Source organism: Protopterus annectens, chromosome 7.part0, assembly GCF_019279795.1.
Source record: "Protopterus annectens isolate FY-2018-M chromosome 7.part0, PAN1.0, whole genome shotgun sequence".
Taxonomy (NCBI): Eukaryota; Metazoa; Chordata; order Ceratodontiformes; family Protopteridae; genus Protopterus; species Protopterus annectens.
The window spans coordinates 187,151,338-187,176,171 of record NC_056739.1 but is presented as its reverse complement, the minus strand read 5'-3'; the positions used below and the strand labels follow the sequence as shown (position 1 = coordinate 187,176,171).

General features: G+C 42.6%; 1 protein-coding gene across 1 annotated transcript in view; it reads left to right on the top strand.

Moving 5' to 3' along the window:
* The window catches only part of IPO9 (importin 9), a 1,198,493-nt gene extending 1,176,432 nt beyond the window's left edge, over positions 1-22,061 (top strand). The window contains exon 24 of the mRNA XM_044076674.1: positions 20,366-22,061. Coding sequence (XP_043932609.1) covers positions 20,366-20,476 — 111 coding nt within the window. The 3' untranslated portion in view covers positions 20,477-22,061. The remainder of the gene's footprint in view (positions 1-20,365) is intronic.
* Positions 22,062-24,834: the final 2,773 nt, after the last annotated feature.

The window sequence follows — 24,834 nt, the reverse complement described above, 5'->3', positions numbered from 1 at the left end:
GTTGCAGTCTCTTTTTCGGTGACGTCAGGTCATCAGGGGTATAAAACGTGCAACCAATGCCATTACATCAGTCTTTCTTGCCGTGCGGTGCCCGAAGCAGTTCGCAAGTGCCGGTCGGCCGACTCGTGAAATTTTCATTTTCGAGTTTCAGAACCAAAGTCCTCAACTAAAAGCTTAGTACCGTGTTGGGGAAACTTTTTCTTGCTCTAAACCGATGTCAGTAAAAGTAAATTGCATTTCTTGTGGAAAGCAAATACCTCATAAAGATTTTAATTCGTACTGTATTCCTTGTCTAGGCCCTGACCACAGCGTACCTCGTTGTCATTTTTTTGCCTTATTTAAACCACAAACTATCCGTCATCTGTATATTTTCGCTTCTAAATATTTTGGTGCTCGGTTCAATTATCCTGATATGTCTTCGGTAAGCCATCTGACTACAGACATTCCGAAAAAACGCAAAGATAAAGACAGAGACAGGCCGCCTAGGTCCATAACTGCCGATGAGACTTCTAAGCCAGTCGCCAGTTCGCCAGTACACAGTGAGGTGCTTTTGCAGCCCCTAATGCCCGCTACTTCAGATTCGCAGGCCTCTACTGAGACCCTTTCGGAGTCCGGTATGCCGCATGATGCTTCAACTGTGGAACCTGCAGATGTCTGTACCTTGGATGGGTCCGGAGCCGCTGTGCAGGCACTGGCTTCTGAGGGTGTATTCAGACTACTGACTTGCATATTAAACTGATGCCATCTTCTTCAAGGCCTAAAACACGAACCATGCCTAGAAAACTGACACTCTGATTGCATGGTCAGGCCTCTATGCCTAAAAAAAAAAAAACAAATAAGAATGGCTGAAGACCTTATTACTTTAATCAGGGGAAGCCAACCTTCCCCCTCTAAGAGACCGAAGACTGAATTTGCTTATGATACTTCTGACCAGGGTTCTGAAATTTGTCTTCTCTGATGACCAGGATTTACCCTTATCTACCTATGAGGATTCTGATGCGGAGGACTCTGTTCCCTTTGCCCCCCCCCCCCCCCCCCCGAGCAAACTAAATACACTTTCAGACGAACTAAGCAGAAACCTCATGGGACCCACACAAGGGGAAACTGGAACCAAGGATTTCCAAAATGTTGACAAGCAAATGGGGGAGCCCAGATATAGACCCGTTTGCCTCCCCCAGAACTGTCAATTGGACAAATTTTGCACAGACTCTCCACAGACAAGCTTGGAAAGTGGATGCTCTGTCCTTCAGCTGGAAAAACCTATCAGTTTATGCCTTTCCTCCTCTGCCTCTGCTCTCCAAGGTGTTACTAAAGATCAAGCAAGACAAACCAAGGACGATTTTGATTGCACCAGACAGGCCACGCCAACACTGGTACTCCCTCTTGCGCAGTGTCACTGTTGGCCCCATGGTACCTGCCTCAGACTCCTACCCTGCTGTCTCAGCAGGAGAACCAGATTCTGCATCCTCAGCTTCAAACACTGAAACTAGAAGCCTGCTAATTGCCTCCTCTCTCCTTTACCATCCCTCAGTAAACCACTGATGGATATTTTAGAGGCAAGAAGGGCAAGTACTAGAAAATCTTATGCTGAAAAATGGAAAAGTTTCTGTGCCTGGAACCAATCTCAAGGGATGAGCACAGCAGTACCCAATTTACCTGAGATTTTACAATACTTAACTGAGATGCTTCACAAGGGCCTGTCTTTTTCCTCAATAAAAATTCATGCCTCAGCCATTTCACCTCATAACACGGAACTTTCCCTCTTCTCCCATCCACTGCTCAAGCAGTTCCTTAGAGGGGCCACAAATTTAAGACCACCCAGGAGAGCTTCAACCCCTGCCTGGGACCTTAACTTTGTATTGGAGAAACTCACTCTACCTCCTTATGAGCCAGCTGCTACTGTAAATTTAAAATTTCTTTCTTGGAAAACAGCTTTCCTTCTAGCAATCACTTCAGCATGAAGGGTATCTGAATTACAGGCCCTTATGGCAGTGGAGCCTTTCATAATCTTTCATGCGGACAGGGTGTCCCTCAGGACCAATCCCTCTTTCATGCCCAAGGTGGTATCCAATGTGGCCCTTAATCAGTCCATTCATTTGCCAACCTTCTTTCCTAATCCACAGAACAGAACTCCTTAGATGTGCACAGACTACTTGGATTTTACTTGTACAGGACTAAACCTCATAGGAAATCTGAACTGCTGGTGGCATTTGCTGCAGGGATAGAGGGAATATCTAGTTCAAAGCAAACCATTCCTAAATTGATAGGCCATTGCATTAATTTCTGCTATAAGCACCATGGAAAACCTATCCACAGGGGATCAGACCCCATTCAACCAGGGCTGCATCTATCTCTACAGCCTTTCTCAGAGGCGTACCTATCGGGGACATCCTAGAAGCTGCTACCTGGAGTTCTGTACTTATTTTCACCAAGCATTACCATTTGCCAATTTTCTCTAAACCCAGAGCTGGTTTTGCCACTGCAGTCTTGCAGGGCCTTATAGCTGGTACTAATGCTATCTAAATTCCTCCCCCATCCTTAGCTTTGGTAATCTACCTAAATGTGATGACTACCACAGTGAGACACGAATAACATAGTACAGTTATGTACACTTACCATAAATGCAGATGTTAGAGTGTATTCACTGTTGCAGTCCTGGTTACCCTCCCTCCAGCCCCCTGACTACTTTTGGTTATAAATCTTCTCTCCTTTACTATGCTTAAAAGCTTTTTGGTGTATTTATTTATTTTACATTTGTTGACCGGGAAGGTCCGACTGGATACATGTCCATTTTCAGCGGAGGCCCGGGGAGAAAAGCTCCAACATTAGCAAATAGATATACAATATGTTGATAGAATACAGATTGTTCTCCTTAGGTAGTTTACACAAAAAAGAGGAGACATTTTAAAGTATTTCAATACATTACTCCAAGATATATAAAAAAAGATACAATACACATAGTATAACAGACTTTTTCTCCTTTTAGATTGACCCTTAGGATAGTTATATCTGGTATTGGTATAGGAAGCAAAGACTAGAGATTTACATGGAAGAGGAGATAAGAGGGAAACGGATGCGAGAGAGGTAGAGGTTACATAGGTTAGACCTGGTAAGGAAGAGGAAAAACTGGTTTAGGTGGAGTCAGTCTGGGCTTTTGCTTTTGATCTTCTGATCCTTTGAGATCATATATTTAGTGTGTGTGTGTGTGTGGTCTGGTCATCCTTTGGCTACGCTCTTATATATATAATAGTATATATATATAGTTTAGTTTACCTTAGCAAAAGCCTTAGCAAATACTTGGCTATTTGCTTTTTTGTTGGAGATATAAGCTTGTATATTTATAGATTTGCTTCCCATTAGGGGGAACCTGACATCTGGGACAAGAAAAACTGATGTAATGGCATCTGCTGCATATTTTATACCCCTGACAACCTGATGTCATGGAAGAAGAGACAAATGATGCAGGACCCAAGACTTTGTTAATCAGGCCGACTGAGGGCTACTGCAAGCAGATAACCCAAATGTAATGACTGCAACAGTGAATACACTCTAACATCTACATTTGTGGTAAGTGTACACAACTGTACTTTTATCAGAACACCAAAAAATGTCTACATGGCCAAACTGCCCCTGTGTCACATTCTGAGCATTTTGGATCAACCTGCAGGAACATGGTCAGTATATCAGACACTTAAGCAGAGATTAGCAGGTATTTAATGCTTCTTGGATTTAGTGACTGTTGTGGCAATTGGCAGATGTGAGAGTGTTCAATCTCGCCGTTTGTTCTTACACATGGGTGTCGGAGCCGATCCTCGGCTCAGAGTCGGCCGCTTAGCAAAGCTCTGCATCTAGGAGAAGCTCGAGACCAACCTACCTCCCACAATTCCCTCTGCCTCTACCTCAGATCTAGTTTGCCGCTGCAACCGATCACATCGTATTTGAAGAGCTCTGACCAACTTGGGAAGATGAGCTAAATTCTTAACTTTTTTTCTTGTAAAATCTTCTGATCCTTTGAGATCATATATTTAGTGTGTGTGGTCTGGTCATCCTTTGGCTACTCTTTTATATATATAATAGTATATATATATATATATATATATATATATATATATATATATATATATATATATATATCTATATCTATATATATATATATATATATATCTATATATATATATATATATATATCTATCTATATATATATATATATATATATCTATATATATATATATATATATATATATATCTATATATCTATATATATATTTTAGTTTACCTTAGGGCCTACCCCACCTACTTACTGGACTAGGAAATTGATACTTGCAATATTTATTGCTGTCTGTGGACTTGCAACCATTTTTGACAGTGATATTTGGTATTGTACAGTGTTTTTTCTTACAGATATGTCTGAAAAAGCTAAGTTGGGATTTAAGAGGTGTCAGTGTGGGCAAAAGATGTCCGTCACCGACAACCGTAGCTCCTGTGTCTACTGTCTTGGCCCTCTCCATCTACAAGAAGACTGTTCTGTCATTCTTTTAGTGGAAGGGTCATGACAGATAGACGCAGAAAGCTTATGGATAGAGGTCTTTTGAAGCCTGCCTTCCAAGAGGCGCTTGACAAGTCAGACCAGGCTTCTAAATCCTCGAAGGAGTCGAAGACATCGGAGCCCATGTCATCGGCTCCGAGTTCTTCGTTTAAGGTTCGTTCACCGGTTCCACAGACTTCGGGGCCGAATGTCGAACTTCTTACTGTCACCGAGCCTCGAGTCTTGGAACCGGTGACGGAGCTTCCGCCTCCTGCTCTATTGAGGTCGGCACTGTCCTCTGTTCCTTCGACCCGATCTTCCAGGCCCCTTTCCGACAGACGTAGATCGTGTGGTGCAGAAGTTAATGGAGAACACGGCCCTGTCCAAGCTCATTTCAGTCTCCTCCCAATTGGTGTCGAGACTCGAAGGCCTTCCTTTATCTCCATCTGATCCTCCTGCGAGGCCTACTCAGCTTTCGGAGCCGGGAGATGTTGATCTGATGATAGTGGAGCCCTTGGTGCCGGAACCGTCCCTTCCTTGGTCGTCACTGTTGACCTCGACTCCGTCAGAACCATTAGCGGACTCGCGGAGCCGACTATCTATCCTTGGCTCCGGGACCGAGAGTCGAACCGATGTTTCGGTGCTGACTCTCCCCCTCGGTGCCTCGGCACGGATCACTTTGGCTCCGTCCTCTGGGTCGATGCCCTTGGCCTCTGTGTCGGAGATACTTCCTCGTTCTTCGGGACCGGGGGATTCCTCTGCTCTGGGTCCTGGGGCCTTCGACCTCATGAGGAAGGTATTGTCTTCTCAGACAACCACGTCAGCAGAAGCAACTTCTCCCTCCCGGAAAGGTCCGTTGTCTACTTCTGCACCCACGACTACACATTAGCGTAGAGCACCAGTGTGTCAGCCACTCCCAGAGGGAGCCCCTTCTTCCTCAGAGGCCTCATCGGATGCCCCTCCCGATGACGTTCCGAGGAAAAAATTGTGCAAGAGGAGGCACTTAGATTCTCCACAAGAATCTTTAACATCGGATACTGACTTAGATGAGTCAGAAGGGTCCCCAAAATCACCCTCTAAGGATGTCTCCTTTGCTGACATCCTGGAGATCCTGAAGCAGAGAGGTGATTGGCAGGCCCTACCCCCTTCTGAGGATGAGTCTGTTCTGCTGAAGGCATTTGGTGCTCGCCCTTCCTCCTCCTGGGTCACTCCGCCCTTCGAGTTAATGGAGTTAATTGCTCGAAGGGCCTGGGAGGCACCTGACACAGTGGAGCCAGTTCCCAGGAAACCTAACAAATATATAACTGTCCCTCAGGACAAGTCATACCTTACTAAGGGAGTTCCAGTGGACGCTATGGTGGTGGCCGCAGCCACTAAAAAGGAGATGTCCGAATCTTCCTCGTCTGTCCATCCTCCTAACAGAGACTCTAGGACCATGGACAGATATGGGAAGCGCATTTTCAGTTCAGCGACTTTTTCCATGCGATCGCTGAACTACTTGACACACTTCACACGATTACAGAGGGATCTAGTCAAAGAGTTGGGAGATGCCCTCCAGGGTAATACAGATGCTGCTGTCTCTGATAAGGTTACAGCACAGCTCAATACCCTTACGTCTATTGTGAACTCGTCCATGAGGCTCATCTTGTATGCGGCCGAAGGGTCGAGTAGGGCTGCAGCTTCAGCGAATGCTCTTCGTAGACAATCCTGGATGCGGCTGTGCTACTTTGCGGAAGCCTTCAAGTCTTCCTTTACTAACTCCCCCTTTGATGGTGCCACTCTTTTTGGCCCCAAAGTAAAGGAGACCCTAACCCGGTGTCAGCAGGAGGGAAAGACTGTCTGCTTTCAGAGTCCGTTTTTCCACCCCATCCAGACCATACCCCAAAGGGCAATGAGGTGGAAAGATGTGGTTTCGTAAACCCCAGGGTTCTTTCCCAGGCACACAGGGTGATGCCCCCCCCCCCCAGAGGCAGAGGAGGGGGCAGAAATGGAAGACGCTGCCCTGGCGGCAGAGGGGGTCCGCAGAACCAAGGTGACAGGGATACCATCCCTGGGAAGCCTTTCCAGCACTCCTGAGAGGAGGCCTGACTCTCCTGCTCTGGAGGCAGTTGGGGGTCGCTTGGCTTTATACCCTCAGGCCTGGCAAAACCTTACTTCAGACAATTGGGTAAAAAGTATTATTACCAGAGGTTACAAAATTCCCTTTTTATTTCCCAAATTACCACAACAAAGATTCCCAGATGTACCACCCCATCTGCGAGAACCTGCAGCTATAGAAATCTCAAAGCTGCTAGAAAAAAGTCATCCAGCCAGTCCCGGCGGACCAAAGAGGATCCGGAACTTACTCAAGGTTCTTTTTAGTTCCAAAAAAGACAGGGGACTGGAGGCCAATTCTGGACCTAAGCACTCTCAATACGTTTGTGAAGAAAGAAAAGTTCCGGATGGTCACGCTTCAATCGATCCTTCCGTTTTTACAGAAGGACAACTGGATGTGCTCAATAGAACTCAGGGACGCCTACTACCACATCAAAATGGCCAGAGTGTCCAGAGATCACCTGCGCTTCCGGCTGGGAGCCAGCCACTTTCAGTTTCGGGCCCTGCCCTTTGGTCTAACCTCAGCCCCCAGGGTTTTCACCAAATGCATGGCAGTGGTAGCGTCTCACTTGAGACGCCTAGGATTCCGGGTGTTTCCATATCTGGACGACTGGCTCCTTTCTGCCACCACCGAGTGTCAACTGATAAAGGCCAGGGACTACACAATCAGCCTTTAGGGATTTCGATAAATTTCGAAAAATCTGCATTACAGCCCTCGCAGCATATTTCATTTATAGGGGCAGATCTAGATACCCGTTCTTTGCTACTAAAACTCCCCTCCACAAGAATAGCTTCCCTGCAAGAACACGTTTCTCTCCTGCTATTGTCCAAAAAGTCCCCAGCCAATCTAGTCCTAAAAGTCTTAGGGCTCATGTCAGCTTCCCTTATTGCAGTTCCCATGGGGAGGATACACATGAGAGTTCTCCAATGGCTGCTGTTCGCACAGTGGTCGTTCCAGCAGTTACCGCTGACACACGAGATTCACATTACGAATACCTGCAAAGCACACCTGTCTTGGTGGTTACAGAATCACAACTTCATCAGCGGCCGACCGTTTGTGTTACCCAAACCAACAGCCACAGTGACCACGGACGCTTCCCTGATAGGGTGGGGGGGGCATCTTTCAGGGACAAACAGTCCAAGGCGAATGGTCCAGCTTAGAGTACAACCTGCACATAAATGTTCTAGAGATGAGGGCAGTGTTTCTAGCGTTGCAACACTTCTCCCCCCTTCTACCTTTAGGGGCTATTGCAGTACAGACGGACAGTATGTCCGTAGTCTGATACATAAACAGGGAGGAACCAAGTCTTACCAGTTGTGCAGAGAGGCCATGAGAATTTGGCAATGGGCAGAGTCCACGGGTCGCTTTCTAATAGCAACGCACATCCCGGGGTTATCCAACGTCATAGCGGACAAGTTGAGCAGAGCCATCCTGTTACCTCACGAGTGGTCCCTCAATCAGAAAGTAGCGGAAAGGATTTTCCGCAAATGGGGCCAGCCTTGCTGCGATCTGTTTGCATCTCCAATGAACACCAAATGCAGAAGCTACTTTGCCCTTTTACCCCCTCCAGGGGATGTCCCCAGGGACGCTCTGATTCACGATTGGCCCCCGGGTCTCCTATACGCGTTCCCTCCTTATACCACTGATCCCGAAATTTCTTCAGAAAGCCAAAGACCAGGAGAGGACTATAATTGTCATTGCCCCATTCTGGCCTCGACAGATTTGGTTCCCCTTTCTTCAAGCCCATCAAATACAGGAGCCCTGGATTCTGGACCCAGTGCCAGATCTGCTGACTCATTCGTCAGGAACTCCTCACCCGTCGCTTCTATCCCTCAAGTTAGCAGCCTGGCTGCTCCGCTTCCCTACTTAGCCAGGTCTGATCTTCTTTCTCCGGCGGTCCAGAACATTCTGGTCGCCTCTCATAAGGCTTCCACTACTAAGATCTATTCTAGTAAGTGGAAACGTTTCGTCTACTGGGCGACTACACAGCATTTGGATCCTTTAGTAGCCCCCCTAAACAAGATTTTGGAATTCCTGTCCATTCTTTTTCACCAAGGAGCATCTACTGCCACCTTAAGGGTTCAGTTGGCCGCTATTTCCAACTTTCACATAGGAGAAAACGGAGTTCCTATTATGGCTCATAGGCTTTGTAAGGCCTTCATGAAAGGGTCCTTTCATCTCAGACCAACAGTTAGGTCACCTACAGCTCCTTGGAATCTAAATTTACTTTTGTCCCGGTTGATTTTACCACCTTTTGAACCAGCTTCTTCCTGTTCCTTAAAGTTCTTGTCCTGGAAAACTCTTTTCCTAGTAGATATCACTTCAACCAGACGAGTATCAGAACTCCAGGCACTTTCCATCAAACAGCCGTATTTAATTTTTCACCCTGACAGGGTATCATTACGCACCAACCCTTCCTTTCTCCCTAAGGTCTGTTCGGTTAACAACATTAATCAATCCATTGAGCTCCCTACATTTTTCAAAAACCACTCCAACAAGCTGGAATATATGTTACACAAATTGGATGTTCATAGACAACTCAGATTCTACCTGGATAGAACTAAGGACTATAGGAAAGCGGACCAACTCTTTATATCCTTTGCGGACAATAAAAAGGGCATGGCAGTGACGAAGCGCACACTTTCTAAATGGCTAACTGATTGTATAACCTTCGTGTATTCTGCTTCAAACCATATTTTACCCACCAAACCAAAGGGACATTCTACTAGGTCAGTTTCCACATCTCTGGCTCATGCGGCTCGTCTACCATTGGACACTATTTGTGCAGCCGCCACTTGGTCTAAACCGCATACATTCATCACTCATTATAAAGTTGATAAGGCTTCCAGGGATAGAGCATCTTTTGGTTCCACTGTGCTCAGGAACGTTCTTCCTTGAGTCACTCAGTGTAAGGAGCTAGGGACGCTACCCATGTGTAAGAACAAACAGCGAGATTGAACACTCTCACATAAAGAAGTTATGTCCTTACCATAACGTTCCATGTGGAGTGTTCATCTCGCCTTTGTTCTTACATCCCCACCCTCCCACCCTCAGGTCTGGAAGAACGTACGGATTAGAAGTCTGGTCTGTTTGTCTCCCACTAGTGGTCTCTCTGTTGTTTCTACTGGCTTGAGCTAGTTTCCACTCCTTATGTATACTTATGTATTCCTTTATTATTGATTACCTTTGTTATTGCTGGATCTGGTATTGTTTGCAAACTAGATCTGAGGTAGAGGCAGAGGGAATTGTGGGAGGTAGGTTGGTCTCGAGCTACTCCTAGATGCAGAGCTTTGCTAAGCGGCCGACTCGGAGCCGAGGATCGGCTCCGACACCCATGTGCAAGAACAAAGGCAAGATGAACACTCCACATGGAACGTTATGGTAAGGACATAACTTCTTTTTATCCCCTAAACATAATCATCTAAGTCATCTTCCAATCCTCATGTCCACCACTGTTCCTTTTAATAAAAACTCGTTTAATTCTCTTGATGCTTTGCCTTGCCAATAGCATAAACTAATAAGTACACGGCCCAAGTTCGCTTAGGCACTAGACAGCTAGGCAGGGTGGATAAATGTGACTATCTTGGGAGGGTGGAAGGTAGGAGTGTGCTGCGTAGAGCTGTAGTGGAGGTTGAAGCTGATAGAGATGATGCTGAGCTGATGAATGGGAGGAGAGAAGGTGAGACCGCCCTATAGGCCCAGTAAAGGAACATATGCTCAAGTCGCTTGTTGTTGCCCACCCAAACAGCCCAGCATTATCAGGGGAGGAGAACAAAGCTTTGTAGAAAAAATCCTGTAAATTGCTGTGTGATGACTTCTTGCTCAACTTTTTTTTCCTTTCACAGCAAGTCCCTTTTGGAGTGGTGTAGACTGGAGGGGATGCCAGGCTTCCAAGAGAGCAGTGGAATAAGGGCAAGCTATGGAGGGATCTTGAAGCTAGTGATGGCAGAAACAACAACAGAAAAAGCACACTGCTTTGAATACCATAACTAGCCTTTTTGTGGTGACATCATTCATCTCTTCCTTGAAAATTTGTTAAAACTGGAGGACTACCACCCAAAACAACATTGAAATCCATGGCTGTTGCCTTACAAAAGTCCCTTATAGTCTAGCTTCAAATACAGTGCAAGTTCAGTTGTTGCTGATCTCACCATGTACAGCAATTCTTATAGAAGCTGATTTGCTGCCAGTAAATAACTTTCTTCCCTCATTTTTCACTTGCAGTACAAAGGTTTGTGTACCCATTGAAACACGGTGAACTTATAATTTAATCTCCTTTTTATTTAATAGTTGCTCAAGTAACCTTGTCTACTTTATAACCTATGGGGAGGAGACCACTTTCTGCACCAGAATGAAATTAAACCCCAACAAATTCAAACTCCTAGTCATTAAAGCAGTTACATTCTTCAATTTCGTTGTAGAAGAATCCATCTGTTTATAAATCCAAGGTCTTCTGTTGCTAGGACTCTGGTTCAAACACCCATCCTACTTGCTCTCTCAGATGTTAATTTGTCCCATGATATTTTGGGCTTAGTGAGTCGTAAATATTCCGTATTTTTAATGTTTTTCTAAGTTTGTTCAGATATCTGCCAGATAAGCTTGACAGACACAAGAAAGGTAGAATGTCATGTATGAACTCCTTGATTTAACTCCAAACCTACCACTGTCTAAAGTATGCATTCAACCTTTCAATCAGTGCACTCCTTGTAAGGACTTCCTTAACTTGAATTCTAAAAACTGTGGGGCAATTCCCTTAAGAATCTCAGTCCATGCATGAAATGTTTAGGTTTGTAACTTACTGCACCTGTTCTCTTATTAGTGTTCCTGCCATTTGTGAAATATTTACTTGATGATCACAGCAAATGTGCCAAAGTGCTTTCACTGCCAAGTACACCTTCATATTTTCATCTTACTAACTTCACTGTCATCTGACCATCAAATTTCTTGATATTTGGTGATATGCAGTATCTGTGCCATTTCGACAAGATTGTCATGAGACCACCAAAATACCCCCTTTTAAAGGGATCTTGACTAAGTACAGGACTAGAAAAGGGGATCATTATGTTTCAGCCTTTAGAACTTTAGTGACCCACAAATAAATTTGCAAGTAAAGAGGATTGTATTGTTTCCTGCTTTATTTAGTCTGTCTGCTAAAAAAAGTAGAAAGGAGCACCGCAAACTCTACATACTTTTACCAGTGTGTCTTGAACGATTTCAGATCTAAACCAGCTGCAATTAAAGATGCACCCTTTCAACCTAGTCAAACTCCTAGACACTAGAGCTTTGTCGCCAGCATGTTAGAGCATTTCTTCCAGGCCTATCACATAAAATGTATGTATTCAGTGCCCCTCCTGCCAGTGTATTAAAGTGGGTATTGACTATTTCAAGGCAATGGAGGCCTTATGAGAGGGCATGGGTGAAGATTGGCTTAAATCTCCCTCTTCTTTCAGGGCAGGCAGGGAATTTTTACTCCTGCCTCAACTTTCTCCTGTTTGTCCCCAGCTTAGGTGCCAGTCTTACAAGAATCTGGTAGCTTGTAGCCTCAGTTGAATTAATTTGGCACCAGCCATCACTGACATGTCTGATGAGCAAAATGTTTTGCTTTTGGCATTGCTCCAGTTGTTCCTGCGCCAGATACCTATGGTGATGGTTCCTTTAGCCCTGGTTCTCAGTCAGTGACTCGAGGCCTCTCTTAAACTTTTAGAGCAAGAATGTGGACAAAGGCCCAAAAAAGGGACAATTTTTAAATATTGCTCTTACAGACTTAGGTGATAGGACAGGTTTTGCTTTAGCATGAATTTTCTGAAAGATGTGATGTCTGATACTCAAATGTCTGTTTTTATTTTCTAACTTTCTGTTCTTAATTATCACTCATTTACGAGAAAACTACAATTTTAGGAAAAATGGACCAAAAATATGAGACCAAAATCTGGACATTTTGCGAAAATCTGTACAGTTTATTGGCACTGAATCCTTCGGTGCCACTCCTGTGGTGGAATTAATTGGTCTTTTCTGTTCTCACCATTGAGGCCTTTGCCCCAGTTTTAAGTCCTTTTTGTTCCCTCAGAGCCAAGGTTCATAATAACCAGTAGGTGTAAAGGAGTTGGAGCTGACAGGCTGCAACATGTAATGAAAGACGGTCTCTGCAGATTAGACTTGCTCTGGTTGCCTTCCTTGTACTGTGTCACTCTGACTCTGCAGCTACCAGATGTTGTAGGGTAATGCTGTAGGGTAAGCAAAGTGGAAAGCTGCCCAAGACCCTCCATTATCAATATAGCTTTTCTTACTATCCCTCAACCTGTAATGACTCCCCTTCAAGAAGACTGGAAAATTAGCAGACCGAGGAAGCTTTTTTGACTCCATATAGTTTTCTGTGCCATTACACTTTCATCGGTAGGTACCATGAGCATTCTTGCCAGTCTTCCTCATAAACCGCAAGCCTAAATAAAGGCATGAACAATTCTCAACCTATTACTAATAACTATACAAAAAGTCGCATACATTTTATTTAGCACTACAGATATTTTGATGTGTAAAAAAAAAATCTGCGGTGGTGGTGCTGTGGTAGCGTTTTCGCCTCACAGTAAGATGCTGCCCGGTTCGAGACTCAGCTAGAGCGTCTTCTGCGTGGAGACATGTGTGAATGGGCGTACCTTCGTTGAAGGTTGTGCGTCGGGGCTGGCAACTCAGTAGGTAAAAATCAACTGCCAGTCATTAGCAGACCGGAGTTCCACTGTGGCGACCCCTAACCGGGAAAAGCCGAAAGACACAACAACCAGTTAAGTAAAAAGTCCCTTTTTTAATAACAGAAACTGAAAACTTTGTTATTTTGTGTATATTTGAATATATATACATTTTTGTGTCTATACTTCCACTTGAACTGTTTCAGTAAAATGCTTAAATCAATTTTAAGTAACAAGCTCTATAACTAAAAACACTTAGAGTAACTCAAACAGCTATTACAAATTCATGTATTTGTCATTTGAATCTTTTGTGTTGAAAAACTATAGAGGCTATGACATTCAATTATAAAAATGTTTTATAGCTTTTGCAAAAACATACAAAATAGCATCTTAAGTAATTACAGCTTCACAGCATTGTTATACTTTTAGTCGCTGAATAAATACCTTGTATATTTTGACCTTGATATACTAAGTGCACACGATCCTCGCATTATTTACACTGATGCAAAAGAACCATAACATGACATTGTCCAAACGTGAATTGTATAACTTTCTCTTGGTTAAGATTTATACACTTACCCCCTCTTGATAGTGTGGTAAATGTACATGTTGCAGGCAGTCCCAATGTGAGTAATCCTAGGTAACTATAAAGTTCAATTAGTAGGCTTATTGAAATGCAAAACAGTTAACTTAAGGCTTGCTTTCCTGCCTGTGCAGGTTTTTGCATTTGGAAATAAGAATGACTCCTGACCTGTTTGATCATTTTTTTGCAGTTTTATATTAATAGAACGGTCCCCCCCAGCCCCTTAACTTTTTTCTGTTAGGCTGAGTCATCAATTTGTTCCGTCACTTCAGTACGTTTCAGTTGTGAATTCATGTTCTCATATAGAATGCAGTGCATGTTGTAGATCAGTAGATTTTTATTGCTTGTTTTATAAAAAAAATAACTGTATAAGCCGTGAAGTTTAACTTCTGCAGTCAGCACAACCAGTGCCGAAAACGCTGCTGTTTTCTCCCTGTTTTGTATCAAATAGTCCTTTAAAAAAATCTCCCTGACATGCTCATTTTTTTAACCAGGTCTCCAGAACAAAGGCAAAATCTATTTGAAGCAATAAGTCTCAGTGGGTTACAGCATGCAGAGCCTACTTAGCAGAGACCACTGGCCATGGCCAAAAACACTTGAACTCTTTACTTTTAATATGATGAGCTTGTAGACCAGTCCATCTTCAAGTGCCAGATGCCTGCTCCCTGCAACTGATCTGTTATTCGTTGAGTAGTGATGCCATCTTTTTTGTGCTTATGATGATGATCATTCTCACTGCTGCAGTAACCTTTAGGCCACATGGGTTGTGTCTTGCCCCCACAGTACAACTGGCCAGCTTCCAAAAGCCCTGGATCCCTCCCCCATTTCCACTCTGCTGAATTAACAGCCCTGAGGAGGCAAAATCAGTAGTTGGAGTGTAAAATCTTCAGTATATAATTGTCTTTGTAAAGAAGCAGCTCCTTTCTGGCAAGTAAATCCCTATTGGTAAACCCTTCCTCTCAAAATATGTAAAAAATATATAAATTATTTTACAATTGAATGTAGGACTTGGTCCTTTTTAAGAATCCTGGTATTTCTGTTATTCCATCTGTTTCCTGTTGGGGTCTGCAATTTTTAGCTTCGGCTAAGTTGGGGACTTATTTTATTGTAGAAATGCACTGCTTATGTTTGTGTATTTTAAAACTAAAATGTTATAGTGGGAAGTGCTGTATTTGTGTTGTGGAACATGTCAAGTGAAGTAGTATATGCGTACATGCTGCGTCAACATCCCTGCCATTATTTGCTGTCACTTTTATTTTATTCCTTGGGTTTTTTGTATGCTGCTTGTGCAAACTGACAACTTGCCTTCCAACTCTTTCCAGTGGTCTTTAAAGCATCCTCTTTGGTCACAGCATGGATGTTTACCCCACTCCTGCTGGTCCAACTTGCATACCTCCTTGAAAAAAAAAATTAACAGTGAGCCCTTGACAATTAAGCAAGCTTACTCTTTGCCTCAGCCAATAGTGGGTGAACTTGTAGTGGCCAGAATTTGTTCCACAGACCACTCCCTTACCTCCCTGGCGTAGTCCTTTCAGCAGGTGTGAACTGGGGGTCAGCACAGTCCTCCATCTGTTCAGTGTGCATGTGTTGGATGTAGAACAGTCTTTACAAGGCAGAGCTTTTCAGTGGGGGATGCTGTAGGATATTCCCAGTGAATGAGACCTCTTCCTGGGATAGATTTTCCACCTTCAGGTGGGTCGTTAAAAATAACTTTAAAGAAAAAACAAAAGGTTAATCTTCATGTGATATGTTGTCAGTAAGAAAAGATTTTCTTATATCTAGTAAATTGTTGGCCCTGGTACACATTATTCAGTACCGGATTAATTTTCGTGAGGATAAATTGCTAGAGGAATCTGATATTGGGTACAGATTGGATGTCTTCTCTTGCAGGTTCTCAAAAACTCTGATGCCGAGGGAATTTTGTCCTCCTGGAAGTATTCTCATTCTCAGTGTATTGCCAAGATGAATGTAGAATGTTTGTGGGAACAAAAAAACTGCTTCCTTGGAATTGACGAGATCTATGTGACAACTTGGTTATGCCTTATGCGTGGTTTCCTCCTATGCTGTCAACCATTGAGGAGCTAGGTATTACTGTCTGTAACAACTCTTCTGTTCTCTTTGAAATGGAGATCTGCTACATGTCTCAGATTAATAAACATTCTCTCTTAATCCCCAGGACTGACCCTGCACTTATTCCAGCAGGTATCACCCAACAGGGATCATCCAGCCCTTCCCCTTAAAGACTCTGAAGAGAACATTTTGTTAAGCAGATTGTTTCCTCTTCAGCATACAGAATTCTTAACGGTCTTTCTCATAAGTGGAAGTTTGTGCTTATCTTGTATAGACAGTTTGAGAAGTCTTCTACTATTCTCCCAGCTGAAGGGAGAGACTACTTCTTCTTTCGGCTTTTTCCCAGTTAGGGGTCACCACAGCGGATCACCTGTCCGCTCATTATTGGCAGTGGAATTTTTACGGTGTCGAGTTGCCAGCCCGGCACCCAACCTTCCGCACACACGCACTCACACCTAGGGCCAGTTTTAGTGTCCAGGCCACCTACAACATGTCTTTGGGATGTGGGAGGAAACCCACGCGACCACAGGGAGGGCATGCAGACTCCACACAGAAGGCACCCCAGCCGAGGATTGAACCGGAGAACCTCTTGCTGTGAGGTGGCAATGCTAACCGCTGCACCACCATGGCCGCCCTTAGCTGAAGGGAGAGACTAAATTTCATTATTTCCTATATGTCTGAAGTATCAAAACATGTTTTAAGTAATGTGGATGGTTGTGTTGCTTCTAATTTGAGGAACTACTCCCACATACATAAACAAGTAAAGTCTGAAATCTCTACAAGGTTTAATTGGGTCATCTACTTCCCAGGCCCTCCAAATTTTTGACGGAGGGAATATAATTTAGGGAGTTTCTAAGGTGTATTTTTCCCCTCCTTACAAATCTTCCTCGTCCCTTTTCTCAACCCAGAAGCTGAATAAAGCAGTCTCTCGCTATACAGGGAACTAATAGAGATTGCAGGAGGGGTTGAAGCTTAAGCAAGGATCTTTCCTAAATAGGAAGAGTTTGCATTTGCAGAATGAATACCCGCATTCTATCCGCTTTTGCAGAATGACTATACCTGCATTCTATCCCCCATGATGTAATTTGTCCATCAGCTGGCTCTGTACATTCCCCTTTGTCAGCAGATCATGATGGACTCTGTATTGGGGGGATCCAGTTTCCACTGCACGCCAGAACCTCCTTAATGAGAAAGTTTTCCCTCCTCCCTCCATACCAAAGAATAATTTTGTCCCGTTTCTCAGCACTTGGGCACCCTGAGTCATAGATCCAGTGCCTTTAGTCCAAAAGGGCAAAGACCTATTAGTCTGTTTATGGTACCAAAGAAGGTCTTTCCTTCATTAATTGGTTTATGGAAGTATTTATTTTTTAAATTGGACCTTTCAGACTTTGTTTTTCATTTCCTACGCAACCTTGTGGCAACATGCTTATTAACTATTGCATTACATTATATTTCCATAGCCAGTGGCAAATTTTATACTTTGTGACACTATCAGTTCTCTGCCTTAATCGCAGGGTTTTCATCTTCCCTAAGGATGTTTTCCTTAAGGCTAGCCACGTATCTTTGCAGACTGTATGACACTTCCTTCTACAGCTGTCTAAAGTCTTAAGAGTTTCATCTCTTCTGACCAATCTGGGATTCCAGATAACCTTTCAGAAATCTTCATTGGCCCTTTCATAATGCTTGTATTGTCTAGATGATATATTGTACACTTCATCAAATGACTTTTTTTTGTTGCAGATGGTAAATGTTTTCTGGATATTTTCCTGTGTCTCTCTTTGGTCTGACTGTCAGATTCTCAGGTTTTTCTTTGGCTTTGTGTGATCGATCATTTTCTTCAGCCTCTCATCAGGTTACACGAGAATAGAGTATTAAAAAAAAAAAAAAAGCTTGTATCTGGATTTTTACATACCAGTCTTGGATAATATTTTATGAGTCTACTCACTTAAATTGAAATGTGCAGATGCCAGTGGCAAACACATCAACAGCAAAAGGCTGACAATGTAAATGTTGACACATCAGTACATTTATGTGCAAGGCATACCCTCACAGTTTGCAAACGTGAAAAAAAGTTAAAACAGCGTACTTTTACTGCAAAGAAATTTAAGGCAAAGCAGCTTCTTTGTGAACTTTTTAAGCATGTTTTTGTCAGTTTTAAGATTTTTTTGCACATTCTAGTACCTTTACAGCTGATCAGCAATTGCTTGTTACTCCAGTCGTTCCTAAATAAGTATTCCTGGTATTGGCCCCCCAAGCTGGAATCTGCACAGGTGTCCATAGGATGGGAATGGGAAGTAGAAGCATTTATCAAGGAACCCCTGCAGCATCAGATGTTGCCCTTATGCCAGGGATGTTATGCCCTAAGTAGGTTTAGCTGCTTGATGCGAGCCTCACCACATGCATTGTTTAGCTCCAACCCTCCTCCTCTTTGCCAAATTCAACAGCTAACTCCCATGTGATTATAGCACTTACCCTATCATTGGGAAATGCCAGATCACCGACAGAAGCCCATACACACCCTTCCATCATGAGTGAGCCAGTGATTGTCACTCCTCTCTGCTTGGCTGATCCAGTGCCACTAATTGAACTGTGTAGTTTTCCGGGTTGCACTTAAGGCTTCATTCTTCAATACCACAGAGCCAGGGACAAATTGTTTGAGCTCCAGTCTTTGCTTATCCTGCTCAGAAGACATCAGTTCAGATGTAGGTCACGTGTATAGGGGTGATGTCTTGTGTAAAAACTGATAGATTGAACATTGAGATCTTTAGCAAGGAGTGCTAGGCAAAGGGAGGGAAGAGAAATACAGACTTTTTATATGCTTATGAGTATTTATCATTGCCTTGTCCTTGGCGTAGAGAATCTGGGTATCTCAAGTTTATTAGTTACTCTTTCTACAAGTAGATATTTAAACTATAGGGCTTTGTGCATTTCATTCCTTCCTGGGAAGAGCAATGTGGTTATATGAAGAGCTATTAAAAAAATAATAATTTTTGAGCAACTGAGACTGTAGCAACTGCTACAAGTGACCACCTCCTGGTGTTTTTCTTATTTGGTGGAATTTTAATTATGCATGTAATAGGAGACTAGCATTGTATGGCTGCTTGGGAAGTTGCTATTCCCTTAGCTTCAAGATAGGATAGAGTTCCAAGATTAAACACTTTCCAAGTACTTGGATTTACTTGGGGTACTACTACACTAATTCTGGAGAGTCATCTGCTTAGCAGTGCTGCTGGCCTTTTTTAACCTATGATTGCTGCTTTTCTGAGTTTGCTATTTGAACCATATTTAGTGCAGTGTATGCTGTCCACTTCCATCCGGTCCTCTCTCTACTGGCCCATTTACTTTGCCTCCCCTGGGGTGAGAACCCACCAAGTGGGGACGCCATCGGGGGGGGGGGGGTTCTCTTTTTCTGTTAATGTTGTTGTCACCACTGTACTTGCTCAGTAACATGTTCAGGATTTGGTGTTCACTGGGCATCAGTGAGGTCAAGTCAACACCCCATTAAGCGCAAGTGACATAACCCCTCAAATAGTGTTTCCTTGGTGGTTCCATTCCGAACAGTGGATTCTGCCATGGGGCCTTGTGTTTTGTGACAGTGAACAGCTCCGTAATAGTTGCAGGCAAAACTGGTACATTTAAACGACTCACCAGAGCATCTTCTGAGTATGTAGAGGCATTGGTAGACGCAACTTGCAAAACTGCCTGCAGTTAATAGTGGTGTACTAGGATAGCAGCTTTAGTCATACACTAATAACCATTAACCATTGTTGGCCTTTTTACCTTTGTATAATTTAAATAAGTTTACTGTTTTTAACAGTACCTTGTTAAAGCTGAACCTGATTTTTGCTTGCAGTATGTTCTTTTGATGGAGCAGAATAGAAATATTTATATTTTCTTTTTTGTTTTGGCCATGTTACTAATACCATATGTCATTGCCTTTAAGAAATGCACCTATGTCTTATGTTTGTCTCTCAGCTTTAGGCTGCAGACATTTCAAGAAAGGAGCAGGTGTATGTGTTTTGCATGTCAACTTTTCGGTTCAAATTTGGCAATGCATAATATGTATTTTCTAGGCTATGGTGTAGGCTTTGGGTATTGTGCAGTATTTTGCATATGCTTTAATTTGTCAGTATTTTTTCAGTATTGTATGCATAATCCCAGGAGTTCACTAGCTGTTGCATCATTCTATCTCACTCTCAGCTAAAAGAGAGTAGTGTGGTAGACATTGGATCTGTTCTTCCTGCACTGACTTTTCTACCCTCGTCATTTCTAAATCATGGTTGCCAGCAGTATAAACAGGTGATATGGACTTGCATCAAGACTAGTCATTAAAGAGATTGGCTGTTGTATGTCTTTAAGGAGGCTGTGGGTCTGTATTGTACTTAACTAATATTATGCTTTACTTTCAGGCTTATCTGTCGGACTTTCTTCGTCAGCTTGCACAACAGCCTTGCTATGCTGCGTTTTCAGGTCACCTCAATGAAAGTGAGAGGAGGATTCTTCAGACTGTTGGTATTTAAGCAACATAGAATGCAGTGGAACATTTCAGTCATTATGCAAGCCCTGTCCATGGTTTGTCCCATGTTTTGAGTCCGTGAAGCACTTGCTGCAGAGCATAGTTCTTGGTGAGCTTGTCCAAAACATTGTGCTGCCTTTTGATGAGACATCGTTAAAGAAAGGTCTGTTGCTGAGCTGGACATAAAAGGAAATTCAGAGTAAATGTACTAGGATGCTTAGAAATTGTGTGCCATCTTCACCACAAACGTTTTTCTTCTACCACATAAAGTCGGTAGGCAGGAGTGCCAAAAAATGAAATGTGAGTCTGTTATGAGCAAGTGGAATTGTGAACCATTCTAAACGGACTTCAGTCTGGTGCAAAACCAGGACTGGTAGGAAGATGAAAGCAACATAAGGTGCCCTGTAATGAGATAACAAGAATGCAGAGACTTCTAACCTGGATCTGTAACTTCAGCTCCATTCACACTCGTTTCCTAAACCCAGTAAAAATTTGAACTGTCAGCAGGGGAAGGTTTTAAAGTGACAATTATCTGTCCTAGTTTGACACTCCTTTACAGAGTCCATGTTGAAAGTGGCTAGGTTTGATGTGAAGAACCTTTTCACTTGCTTACCTGGTTTCGCACCATCCCATCCATGCGTGTTTTATAAGGAGCAACCTTTTCGGGAAGAGATTGTGTTAAGACTCTTGGCAAGTTTTTGTGATTTGCTGTTAGGTAACAGACATTTATTAGGGTGTTTAATTTTCCTTCATTTTGCCAGCTGTGTGGATGGGTTCCCATGTATACAGTAAGAGAAATTGAGCAAAGGTAGTTTAACCAAAACTGTGCTGGTTCTTTTGCATCTTGGCATCTGCACCATTGTTCTGTACAAACATGGGACAGAAAGAAATGTAGTGCAGTTATGAGATAATGGTTTTAGACCTTTACTTCAAGAAATTAAGGACTTGTAAACAAGCAACATATTTTTCCCATACACACTGGTAAGGATCTTTTCACATACTGCTGTGTTGTAGGTTTAATACTGCAGCATGATTATGGTGCCAGACTCATCTGACATCTGTTTAAGGTTTATTAGTCAGAAATCTTCGGTTTATATAGGGTATGTATTTTGAAATTGAAGTAACATTTTCAGCCTGTAATGCAACCATGATCTACATATCACTGTTGCCCATCTGGTTGCAGCTAAGTCAGAGTGCCTTCAGTATTGCATTATTTGAAAGAGTTTTCTTGTGATGGGAAGTACTTTTCCTTGGAAAAGTACCCTGTTGTTTTTGTCGCACAGTCCTGTTCTGCTGTAGTGTGTGTTTATATTGAAAGCAGTGATCTTTTCAGGACTAGTCCAACAAGTTGGTGCCCTGCTGTCTAACCGTAGGGATTTAGTTTCCCCATCCCAAAAAAATAAAAAAATGTAGTTAACTTCCAGTGTATTCTTATAGAATGCAAAAAAGCAAGTGTCATAGTTGCAAAACAATTTCCATCAGTATTATGACACCTGTTTGCCTTGTGTTCCCATATTGGGGAAATGAAAGTGATTTAAAGTGGAGTAAACTTGTTTTAACAGTTTTGTCAATAAAATGATGTAGCCGTTTTTGTGACTTATTTTTCCAGATTTTTGTTTGTGTGTGTGTGTATAATGTGTTCACTTATGTGCTTTGTGTTCAATCTGTACATCATCCCTGTGACTTTTTTCCAAAGATATGCTATAGGTGAATTGGCATTCTGCAGAATTGCATATAGGTGTAAGAGCAGTATGCGTTTCCTATAATGGGTTGGCAACCTGGTCAGGGCAGGCGTCTAATACTTCAAACCCACTGTAGGCCAGGATAGGCTCCAGCCTCTTATGAAATCCTCCACCCAATGAAGGAGGTATTCAGAGAATGAATGCATTTTTTTTTACTTTACAGTAGTGCCTTGGAAATGCATTAGTTCCATCTGCTGCTGATGCTGCTTTGAGGGCTGAATTCCCCTCCCCGACTGCTTATTATAGTCCCCATTTCCCGCTATGCATGCCATCAGGGCTGTGAGGCTCTGCTAGTTCTACAGCTGACATAAGCCAGTAGGTGGTTGGAGATTGTTCCTTAGTAGGCACCATGGCACAGATGTGTTCAGCAGTGCAGTTTTATATGACTTTCGTTTGGAAGGCAGGCTTGCTGCATACGCTTTACTTTTTCTTGGAAGAACACTATCATGAAAGACTGAGGTTTTTGCTGACCAGTCAGTTACTGAGCCCTAGTTCGCTGGTGTACATTACAAGCTGCTGCTGTAGACTTGTATCCATATTCTAATTTGTATTTCCGATTTTAATACAAGGCTCTGGTAATTTGTCACAGATGGCATAATTTTCCTCATTTACTTTAACACATGCTTGGATTTTGTTTTATTTTCCTTTTGGTCTCCTGCAATGTTGGTCCTGCATTGCATCTTCACCTCACACCTCCTTTTTGAGTGTTCCAGAAGTAAGGTTAAATTGTAAATGTGTATCTGCTTGGAAAAGTGCGTCAGTGTTAGCAGTATTATTCACCTGTTATAACATTGCATATATAAACCATACTAGCACAAGAGTTCTAACCAGTCTTTCTAAGTTGTATAGTCTGCGTACTGTCTACACGAAGTAACAGAGGCTCCTAGTACACAGGAAATTAATGAAACCCATATTTTACAAGACTACTGCAGAGGTGAATACTTTGTTGACCTGGCACTGGTTGGTTGTTTTCCTTGAAGCATGTAACTTTGGCAAATCTCCACCAGTACGTGACTCTGTCCAGCAGTACTTTTCAGTTATTTTGCTTTCCTTTAACCCTTGTGCGACAGTCTTTTCAGAGAATCAAAAAAAGCATTTTCTATATTGTGATGTGTTAAACAGCATTAATGTCAGTCTTTTTTTTTTTTTTTTGTACCGCCGAATGACTTGAGTGTGGGTGTAAACATGCCGATGCAATTTTTCACTGAACACTTTTTTTTTTTCTGCATTACTGTCTGCCCCAAAAATTGAAGCTGTTAAGCCTACCTTTAGGTTGTTTAAATTTAGAGTTGCTTCAGTCTCAAAATTTGAGCAGAGTGTCAAAAGCGTTGCATTACCACTGTTTTGTATTCTGACGTATTTGAACATACTATAGAAATTCTTTATGGTTATGAAATAATGCTTAAATTATATATTTGGTAAAGCTAGAGATCTGTTGGCTGTAGGAACACATCCCTCATTCAGTCTACTAGTGGCATTGGCACTTGTTTAAGCCATAAGTTGCTCTGTCAGTGCAGATAAACTGGTGTACCCAGAGGGCTTGGAAGGTGTGTGATGGCTATGGAAGTAGGGCTACAAAATGCTTTCCTATATGGTAATTTCCTGTGTTAAAAATTTGCAGTGTGGTAGGTAATGTGTGATTTTGAGGTTTTATTGAAATCCAGCTTGTGAACTGAAGAAAGTAGAATAGCTTAGAATTAACATGGGTGGAAATCATCCATGTCATACTTTGACTTTTGGCATTGTAAAGATTGCTCTGTAGGCATGAGGTACAGTCTGGGAAGAGGACAAGTTTGGGATGTAACAGTTCTCTTAAGTTAGTCAGTTTCTTAGAAAAGAACAATGCCACTGCACTACTCAAAAACTGAAAAGTATGCTAGGGGTTTCTTAATTCTCTGTACCATGACTCATGTAAGAGCTTAATAGTGCTGTTGTGGCCCGCACAATGTGCTTAATTTTCTATCTCGCAGTTTAACACAGACTTGATAATCCATTTTGGCTGACAGCATAGTGCAAAAGATTTAAGTGAGCTGCAGTTATGTTCTCTGTAGTGCATGGGTTGGATTGCTGTCATAAAGTCTCCATTTGCCTAATTATATGACTAAGTAGTTTAATCTGATGTGCTCCTAGGTTGCCACTGAAAAGTGGAATGTGTATGGAGTTTGGCCAGTTGATAAACTGTGTTATGCGTAGTAGTAAAGCCACTATAAATGGTGACATACCTTTCAGTAAAAAACATGAGCATGTTTAGATTTGCAGTTTGTCAAATGCAGGAGTGAATTTTGTGAGGCAGAGATTATCAATTTTGCTTTGTTTAATAGTTGACCTCTACATTACTTAACCATTCATGCTAAGACCAGTTCCGGTGGTGATATGTTCTCTGATACCTAATCAAAACATTTGGAGTATCCAAGACCTTGATTTCAGTTTCATTGATCTGTCACGTGCAGGTTAATGCAACTCTGTTCCTTGGCTGTTGAGGGAAAGAATATCTGAAGTAGTTAACTTCAACCTGTTGGTTCCAGATCTGATACGGATCCGAGACGGCAGCTTATCAAGCTGAAGATCCGAGCTCCAAGCTCCTCTCCCTTACCCATACTACACTGCAACCTCCTTCCAA